Below are 10,554 nucleotides of genomic sequence, written 5' to 3'. Positions count from 1 at the left end.
GCTGCCAAAAGCTTCAACGGAAAGTATGAAATTTGGGATGGAAGAAATTGTGTTTCTGGGTTGGTTTTATTGGCCTTTTAGGGATTTCAACTCCCAGAATCCCCCAGTCGGCATGATTTTAGAGGGGAGGACTTCCACTCCCAGAATCCCCCACCCGGCATGCTTTTTAAAAAGGAAGAATTCCACTCCCAGAATCCCCCAGCCGGCATGCTTTAAAAGAGGGGAGGACTTCCAATCCCAGAATCCCCCAGCCGGCATGCTTTAAGAGGGGAGGACTTCCAATCCCAGAATCCCCCAGCCGGCCTGCTTTAAGAGGGGAGGACTTCCACTCCCAGAATTCCCCAGCCGGCCTGCTTTAAGAGGGATGGACTTCCACTCCCAGAATCCCCGCCGGCCTGCTTTAAGAGGGATGGACTTCTACTCCCAGAATCCCCCAGCCGGCATGCTTTAAAAGAGGGGAGGACTTCCACTCCCAGAATCCCCCAGCTGGCATGCTTTAAGAGTGGAGGACTTCCAGTCCCAGAATCCCCCTGCCGGCCTGCTTTAAAAGGGATGGACTTCCATAATCCCCCAGCCGGCATGCTTTAAAAGAGGGATGGACTTCCACTCCCAGAATCCCCCAGCTGGCCTGCTTTAAGAGGGGAGGACTTCCAGTCCCAGAATCCCCCTGCCGGCCTGCTTTAAGAGGGATGGACTTCCATAATCCCCCAGCCGGCATGCTTTAAAAGAGGGATGGACTTCCACTCCCAGAATCCCCCAGCTGGCCTGCTTTAAGAGGGGAGGACCAACTCCCAGAATCCCCCATCCGGCTTGCTTTAAGAGGGATGGACTTCCATAATCCCCCAGCCGGCATGCTTTAAAAGAGGGATGGACTTCCACTCCCAGAATCCCCCAGCTGGCCTGCTTTAAGAGGGGAGGACCAACTCCCAGAATCCCCCATCCGGCTTGCTTTAAGAGGGATGGACTTCCATAATCCCCCAGCCGGCATGCTTTAAAAGAGGGATGGACTTCCACTCCCAGAATCCCCCAGCTGGCATGCTTTAAGAGGGGAGGACTTTTACGACATTCCAGACTGGCAGGAAGCCTGATCCACTTCATAACAACTGGGCAACTGATTTAACAAGTGCAGGGAATTTTTTTTTTAAAAGAAAAGTCGTAAAACGGGGGGGGGGGGAAGAGCTCACTTAACAAATGTCTGGCTTAGCAAGAGGAACTTTGGGGTCGCATTGGGGTCGTTAAGTCGAGGACAACTCCAATTGCGGTCATTAAGCCGAGGAGCTTGTGCTTGAAAAAACTGAACCAACGACCAAAGCCATTTTGTGTATTAGTTCAGGGAGAATAGAATAGAATAGAATAGAATAGAATAGAATAGAATAGAATAGAATAGAATAGAATAGAATAGAATAGAATAGAATAGAATAGAATAGAATAGAATAGAATAGAATAGAATAGAATAATTAGAATAGGATAGGATAGAATAGAAGAATAGAATAATAGAATAGAATAGGATAGGATACAGAATAGAATAATAGAATAGTATAGAATAGAAAAATAGAATAGTATAGAATAGAAATATAGAATAGAATAGAGAATTAGAATAGAATAGAAGAATAGAATAGAATAGGATAGGATAGGATAGGATATAGAATAGAATAATAGAATAGTATAGAATAGAATAATAGAATAGTATAGAATAGAATAGAAATATAGAATAGCAATATAGAAGACAATAGAATAGACAATATAAAAATAGAACAGAAATATCGAATTGAATAGACAAAACAGAACAGAAATGTAGAAGACAATAGCAGAATAGAATAGACAATAGAAAAATAGAACAGAAATATAAAATTGAATAGACAGTAGAAGAATAGAACAGAATAAAAATATAGAACTGTTAATAGAAATATAAAATAGGGAATAGAACAGAATATAATAGAATACACAATAGAAGACTAGAAATAGAACAGAATAGAAATATAGAATACAATTGAAATATAGAATACAATACAACAGAAATATAGAATTATAGAATAGAATAGCGATAGTGTAGAAATATAGAATGGAATAATAATGGAACAGAATAAAATAAATAAAATTTAAAGTAAAATAATGGAACAGAACAGAATAGCTGGAAGGGACCTTGGAGGTCTTCTAGTCCTGCCCCCTGCTCAAATAAAAGGCCTTTCGGGGGAAGAACACAACGGTTTATCATGGCAACAATATTCAGTAGTCGCAACGATGTGAGGGCGGGGGCGGGCACAGTGTCCTTCGCAACGACACACGGAAGGCAAAAAAAAACCACAAAAAAACACCACCCTGTCCTCTTATTAAAAAAATAATTAAAACCCAGAGAGAGAGAGAAAGTAACGCTCATCCACACGACGCGGGTTCGAATTTTCAAGTAAACGTCAAATAATAACATCGATCCCCAAGAGTTCCGTTTTTGTTTTGTGTGCGTTTGCGTCTGGTCACTTCCAATCGCTGGGACCGGCGACTCGGCTTTCCGGCTTTCGGATCCCCGCAAAAAAAGAAGAATAAAGATGATTTATCGGTCGGTTCCAGGTCACCCCCCCCAAATGTTAGAAATCAAGATGTTTCAGCTCTTATCAAGCACCCATCAATATGTGTGTGTGTGTTTATATGTGTGTGTATACATACATATATGTATACACATACATACACACACACACACACACACACATATATATATATATATATATATATATATATATATATATATATATATATATATATATATATATACACTCACATACATGCATACACACATACATATATATATACTCACATACATATATACTCACATACATACATACATATATACTCACATACATACATATATACTCACATACATACATACATACATATATATATATACCGTATTTATCGGCGTATAACACGCACTTTTTCTTCCTGAAAATAGGGGGCAAATGATGTGTGCATGTTATACGCCGATATAATGTTAATGACCCATAGTAAATACCGTACAGCAGCGCGGTATTTAAGTTTTTTTCCTGAAATTTCCTTTTTAAAATGAGGTGCGTGTTATACGCCGATAAATACAGTACTCACATACATACATATATATATATATACTCACATACGTACATACATACATATATATATAGTCACATACATACATACATATATATATATATACATACATACATACATGCATACATACATATATATATATATATATATATATATATATATATATATATATACATATACTCACATATATATATATACTCACATATACACACACACACACACACACACACACACACACACACACACTTCTTAATAGTGTTTGGACACGATAACAGTCTCAAAAATTCCAACTGTAAAAGCGGAGCCCTTTTTAACGTTCTGAAAATGCCGCCCGGGCATGGTTCCGGTCCTCAAAGAGCACACTGATCTTTTTTTTTGTTTGTTTCTTTCCTTTCTCTCGTCTTTCCCCGGGATCCATTGTACCTTTTTCTTTCTTTCTTTCTTTCTTTCTTTCTTTCTTTCTTTCTTTCTTTCTTTCTTTCTTTCTTTCTTTCTTTCTTTCTTTTTCTTTCTTTCTTTCTGGAGGTCAGTTTTGCGAGCTTTTGGCCAGACCCGGCAGTTTCTCAACCAGAGTTTGGTGGTTCATCTGAATGCTGGCGATCAGACCGTCTTCGTTACTCTCCGAGCCGGTGTAAGTGATCTCCTGCCCGGCTAAGGTGGTCATGTGTCCCCCCAAGGCATTCAGCAGGGCGTTGCCGGCGCAAATGTCCCACTTTTTGATGTAGGTTACGTGGATGTAAATGTCAGCTTTTTCCTGGTCGGCATCCGGCACGTCCAAGAGAGACAAGACTTTGTACCCTTGACAAAAGAAGAGGGAAGGAAGAAAGGAAGGAAATAATAATAATAATAATAATAATAATAATAATAATAATAATAATAATAATAATAAGAAGAAGAAGAAGAAGAAGAAGAAGAAGAAGAAGAAGAAGAAGAAGAAGAAGAAGAAGAAGAAGAAGAAGATGGAAGGGATCTTGGAGGTCATCTAGTCCAACCCCCTGCTCAGGCAGGAAACCCTAGACCATTTCGGAGAAATGCCTGTCCAGTCTCTTCATCATCATCATCATCATCATCATAAAGTTGGAAGGGACCTTGGGGGTCATCTAGTCCAACCCTGCTCAGGCAGGAAACTCTAGACCATTTCGGACAAATGCCTGTCCATAATAGTAATAGTAGTAGTAGTAGTAGTAGTAGTAGTAGTAGTAGTAAAGTTGGAAGGGACCTTGGAGGTCATCTAGTCCAACCCCCTGCTCGAGCGGGAGACCCTTCCATAGTCACAGAATCACTATTTGCCACCGGAAATAGAATAAAAAGTAGAACAGAAGAGAAAAGAATAGACTAGAATTAGAATAAAATAAAATAAGAATATAGAGAAAAGAATAGAAATAGAAATAGAAAAACAGAATAGAACGGAACAGAGTAGGACAAAAAAACCAGAATAGAATAACAGACTAGAATAGAAAATAAAATAGACTAATAGAATAGAATAGAATAAGAGCAGAATATAGAGAAAAGAATAGAAATAGAACAGAAACTAAAGAAAATAGAAATAGAATAAAAGAACAGAACAGAAAATAGAAGAAAACAAAAGAGTAGAATAGAATTAGAATAGAATAAAGAATAGAAATAGAATAAAAAATAGAACGAAAGAATAGAGAAGAATAGAATAACAGAGCAGAATAGAAAATAAAATAGAATAACAGAATAGAAATAGAACAGAAAATACAGAAAGTGGAATAAAAAATAGAACAGAATAGAAAAAACAGAATGGAATAGAAAATAAAACAGAAGAACAGAATAAGAATACAATATAGAGAAAAGAATAGAAGTAGAACAGAAAATAGAATAAAACGGAACAGAATAGTAAAGAATAGAATATTAGAGTAGAATAGAAAATAAAATAGAGGAATAGAATAGAATAGAAACAGAAGAGAAATAGAAGAGAAAAGAATAGGAATAGAATAGAATAGAAAACAGAAGGAATCGAATAAGAATTAGGAATAGAACAGAATAGAATAGAATAGATTAGAAAATATGGAATGGAGTGGAGTGGAATGGAAAATATGGAATAGAATAGAATAGAATATGGAATGGAATGGAATAGAACAGAACAGAATAGAATAGAAAATGTGGAGTGGAGTGGAATGGAATAGAATAGAATAGAATAGAACAGAACGGAAATGGAATGGAATGGAATAGAATAAGAATAAGAATTAGGAATAGAATAGAATAAGAATTAGGAATAGAATAAGAATTAGGAATAGAATATAATAAGAATTAGGAATAGAACAGAATAAGAATTAGGAATAGAATAAGAATTAGGAATAGAATAAGAATTAGGAATAGAATAGAATAAGAATTAAGAATAGAATAGAATAAGAATAAGAATTAAGAATAGAATAGAATAGAATAGAGCACAATACGCGAATTGAAGACCACCCGTATTCTTTACAAGCCAAAAATTTAAGAGCGACCGTTGCCAAAGAGTGTGACTTCTTCTACAGACTCGCAAATACTCCACCTCTTCACGGGCCCTCTCAAGAGAGCCAGCCTCGCCGCTCGAAACGGGACCCAATAAGTGATCCAAGCCGGCGGAGGGTGACACCGGTTCCGGAAAAAAACAGCCATCCAATTAAAAAAGAAACCACACACACACACACAAAGGCCGAAGGGCGGTCAAACATCCGCAAGCCCACCTGCTCCGCCGGCGTTGACGACGACGGTTTTGTTGCCAAAGCTCTGCCAGGCCACCTGCTTGACGGGCCCTTCGTGGGAGCGCGACACGATGATGGTGGGCGTCTGCTCGTTGTAGGAAGAGCGCGGCTGGACGTTGGAGCCTCCGCTGACCATGGCCCACGCTGGAAAAGAGAGACCGCTTTCCAGTCAGAGCCAGATGGAGGGGTGGAGGGATGGAGGGAAGGAAGGAAAGAAGGAAGGGTGGATGGAGAGACATAGATATGCAGATAGAGGTAGACTAGATAGATAGATAGATAGATAGATAGATAGATAGATAGATAGATAGATAGATAGATAGATAGATAGATGATAGATAGATAGATAGATAGATAGATGGATGGATGGATGGATGGATAAATGGATAAATGGATAGATAGATTTATAGAATATATATATAGATAAATGATAGATAGATAGATAGATAGATAGATAGATAGATAGATAGATAGATAGATAGGTAGGTAGGTAGGTAGGTGGATAAATGGATAGATAGATTTATAGAATATATAGATAGATAAAAGATAGATAGATAGATAGATAGATAGATGATAGATAGATAGATAGATAGATAGATAGATGGATGATAGATAGATAGGTGGATAAATGGATAGATATATAGAATATAGATATAGATAGATAAATGACAGATAGATAGATAGATAGATAGATAGATATAGATATAGAATGATGATATGATATAGACAGAGAATGATACATAGCTATAGACAGAATATGATAAGAGATATATAGACAGAGAATATGATAAAGATAGATACAATGATGATAGAAACAGATATAGATATGATGTAGACAGAGAATGATAGAATATGATAAGAGATATAGAGAATATGATATAGAATGATAGATATAGATATGATAGATAGAATGATATATAGAATAGATATACAGACAGACATATAGATATATAGACATATATAAAGATAGAATGATGATAGATATGATATAGACAGAGATATATATATATAGAGAGAATATAATAAAGATAGAATGATGATAGAGATATGATATAGAGATAGAATGATGACAGAGACTGAATAGAGATATATAGAATGATATAAATATGATATAGACAGAGAATGATACATAGCTATAGACAGAATATAAGAGATATATAGACAGAGAATATGATAGATACGATGATATAGATATAGATATGATATAGACAGAGAACGATATATATAGACAATGATAGATACGATGATATAGATAGATATGATATAGACAGAGAACGATACATATAGACAATATGATAGATACGATGATATATAGATATGATATAGACAGAGAACGATACATATAGACAATATGATAGATACGATGATATAGATATAGATATGATATAGACAGAGAACGATACATATAGACAATATGATAGATACGATGATATAGATATAGATATGATATAGACAGAGAACGATACATATAGACAGAATATAAGAGATATATAGAGATATGATAAGAGATAGAATGATAGAAATGATATAGATATGATAGAATGATATATAGAATAGAGATATAGACAGACATAGATAGGCATAGATAAAGAGATAGAATGATGATATAGATATGATATAGACAGAGAACGATATAGACAGAATATGATAGATATATACAGATAAAGATAGATAGAATGACGATAGAGATACATAGAGATAGGATAGAGAGATAGAATGATGATATATAGATATAGATTATAGAGATAGACAGACAGGCAGATGGATGATAGATGGTGAGATGACAGACGAGATAGGTAGATAGGTCCTCCTCCTCCTCCTCCTCTTCACAAACCCCCCTCCCTTCTAGCCCTGATGACGTTCCCTACTTGGGTCATGAAACGTCTGCAAGGAAACCACCCAGCTCAGAGAACACCAAGGACCCCACAGTCCTTCCTCCTCCTCCTCCTCCTCCCGCCAAGATCGAGGGAACCCCCGCCCTAGCGCGCAAGGAGGCGACGTTATTGTGCGTTGAAAGGAAATTTAAGTTTAGCCACGTACCGGTGTATCCGGAAAACGGCTTATGGATGACTCCGATTACTGGCTTACCATCCACCGCCGCGCAAACCATGGTCGTGACGTACTGGACCAGATTCTCTGAACAAGGGAAAAAGAGTGGAAATTTGCGGTTACGGATGCCCGTGACGGGCGTTCCACGGTGAAACGCGAAAACGTTTTGAACGAAAAACGGAAGAACGAGCGAAGAATTCCGAACCGAACGTGGGTACGCGTTCAGTAAAAATAAGACTGGACAAATCTAGGGTTCTCGCGGGGATGCAAATCAGGACGAGAACTAGACGACGTCTATGAAACCAAACTAGAATTTACCCATCTAGGTAATTAGGTTTATTTTAGACTCGACACCTTTTTGTGTAAGCGGAATGAGGGAAATTTGGGTTACGGATGCCGTTATGGGCATTCAAGGTTAAATGCGAATACTTCCAACTAAAAAACGAAAAATTAGCTAGACTTCAAAGCCAAACAAGGATACGCGTTAAGTAAAAATAGGTAAAGGTAAAGGTTCCCCCGCACATGCATGCTAGTCGTTTCCGACTCTAGGGGCCGGTGCTCATCTCCGTTTCAAAGCCGAAGAGCCAGCGCTTGTCCGAGGACGTCTCCGTGGTCATGTGGCCGGCATGACTAGACGCCAAAGGCGTTACCTTCCCACCTGTTACCTTCCCACCGGAGCGGTCCCTATTTTTCTACTTGCATTTTGACGTGCTTTCGAACTGCTAGGTTGGCAGAAGCTGGGACGAGTAACAGGCGCTCACTCTGCTACGCGGCACTCGGGATTCGACCCGCCAAACTGCCGACCTTCCGATCGACAAGCTCAGCGTCCTAACCCACTGAGCCACCGCGTCCCTTAAGTTAAATTAAGATTGGACAAATCTAGGGTTCTCGTGTTAGTAAGCTGGGATGTAATCAGGATGAGGACTAAACGACGTTTATGAAACAAAACTACAATTTACCCATCTAGGTAATTAGGTTTATTTTAGACGCGACACCTTTGGTGTAAGCGGAATAAGGGAAATTTGGGTTACGGATGCTATTAGGGATGTTAAACGGGAACGCTCAAATCAAAATTAAAAATCAGGGACAAAATTGAAAAACCAGGACAAGGAGATGTGTAACGAAAAACGGACTGATCGTTCTTTCAACGGAGCAGGTTCCTGTTAGAAATGTTCTCGTTGATCAGCATGTTTTATATTAAATGATAAGGGAAATATAATGTCCTGATAATGTAAGATTAAAAACTCCGTTTATTGCACCTTTTGATTACCGAGTCACAACGGTGCTTTCTAAAGATTTTGATGTTAAATTGGAAAAATAATAAAACTTGTTTAAAGAAAAAAAGATTCTCTAAAAATAACGGAGAGGGGAAAAAACACAAAACCGTGAAACGTTCACGTCGGTGAGACAAGGGAAAGAGACACACACAAACACACACACACACACACACAAAAGGCCTCGCCAATAGTCCTCGCTTCCCCGCCAAAATGTGACCCCCGGGGACGCTGCGACCGTCGTAAACACGAGTCCGGTTGCCCAGCGTCTGGATTTCGATCCACCTGACCCCGGGGACGCTACGACTGTCGTCAATACGAGTCCGGTTGCCAAGTGTCTGGATTTCGATCCCCGTGACGCCAGGACGCTGTGACCGTCGTAACGATGAATCGGTTGCCGGGCACCTGAATTTTTCGATCACGTGACTCCGAACCGTTGCAACGGTCGTAAATAGGAACCAGTTGCCAGGCATCTGGATTTCGATCAGGTGGCCCCAGGGACCCTGCGACCGTCGTAAATACGAGCCGGTTGCCCAGCGTCTGGATTTCGATCTACGGGTCCCCGGGACGCTGCGACTGTCAATTCGAGATGAGCTATATTGTGCCTCACCGATAGGCAGAATCTTGCCGAGCTGAAGTAGGTGACTTGCCGCGTAAAACATAAGATAGTGGGAACCATTGAGGAGGACCTGTCTTCGCCCTCATTCTCACACACGGGAAAGACACACACACACACACACACACAAAAGGCCTTGCCAATAGTCCTCGCTTCCCCGCCAAAATGTGACCCCCGGGGATGCTGCAACCGTCGTAAACACGAGTCCGGTTGCCCAGTATCTGGATTTCGATCCACGTGACCCCGGGAACGCTACGACCGTTGTCAATACGAGTCCGGTTGCCCAGCGTCTGGATTTCGATCTACGGGTCCCCGGGATGCTGCGACCGTCAATTCGAGATGAGCTATATTGTGCCTCACCGATAGGCAGAATCGGGCCGAGCTGAAGTAGGCGACTTGCCGCGTAAAACATTAGTGGGAACCATTGAGAAGGACCTGTCTTCGCCCTCATTCTCACACACGTCTCTAGAACGGCCGTTCCCGGCTCCTCCCTCCAACCCGGACGGCGTCCCGTCACGGGACCAGAGGACCGCCCTACTTCCCATCTTCCTTTAACGTCCCCTAACGGGAAAACCGGGTGGCGTCCCGTCGCGGGAGCCAAAGGACCGCCCTTCCCATCGTCCTGAACTTCCCTTGATTTGGTTGGACGACACCACCACCACCACCCTCCCGGGCGTTCCTTTGGTATTTTGAGCTTCGAACGTGGAGACCTCTCGGAAAAGCGAGTTCGGCCCGCTCTACCTGTGTACTCCTGCGTGGCATCCAAGGGGTCGATCCAGACCGTGACGCTCTCGGGCTGGACCAGCTTTGGCTGGACCCGCCGGGTGATCTC

The 10,554-nt window shown here is 40.4% G+C and overlaps 1 protein-coding gene across 1 annotated transcript in view; it reads right to left on the bottom strand.

Moving 5' to 3' along the window:
- Nucleotides 1-2,309: 2,309 nt before the first annotated feature.
- BPNT2 (3'(2'), 5'-bisphosphate nucleotidase 2) overlaps nt 2,310-10,554 on the bottom strand; it is a 21,453-nt gene continuing 13,208 nt past the window's right edge. Inside the window, exons 2-5 of the mRNA XM_083380197.1 lie at nt 10,464-10,554; nt 7,824-7,919; nt 5,769-5,930; nt 2,310-3,873 (exon numbers count right to left, since the gene is read on the bottom strand). The exon at nt 10,464-10,554 is cut by the window's right edge and continues 69 nt beyond it. Of these exons, the coding sequence (XP_083236323.1) occupies nt 3,602-3,873; nt 5,769-5,930; nt 7,824-7,919; nt 10,464-10,554 (621 nt within the window). The 3' untranslated portion in view covers nt 2,310-3,601. The remainder of the gene's footprint in view (nt 3,874-5,768; nt 5,931-7,823; nt 7,920-10,463) is intronic.

This window comes from Vipera ursinii (genome assembly GCF_947247035.1).
Source record: "Vipera ursinii genome assembly, contig: scaffold_193, whole genome shotgun sequence".
In the NCBI taxonomy this organism is placed as follows: domain Eukaryota; kingdom Metazoa; phylum Chordata; class Lepidosauria; order Squamata; family Viperidae; genus Vipera; species Vipera ursinii.
Note: the sequence above shows the minus strand (reverse complement) of the source record. Positions and strands in the feature narration are given on the sequence as shown.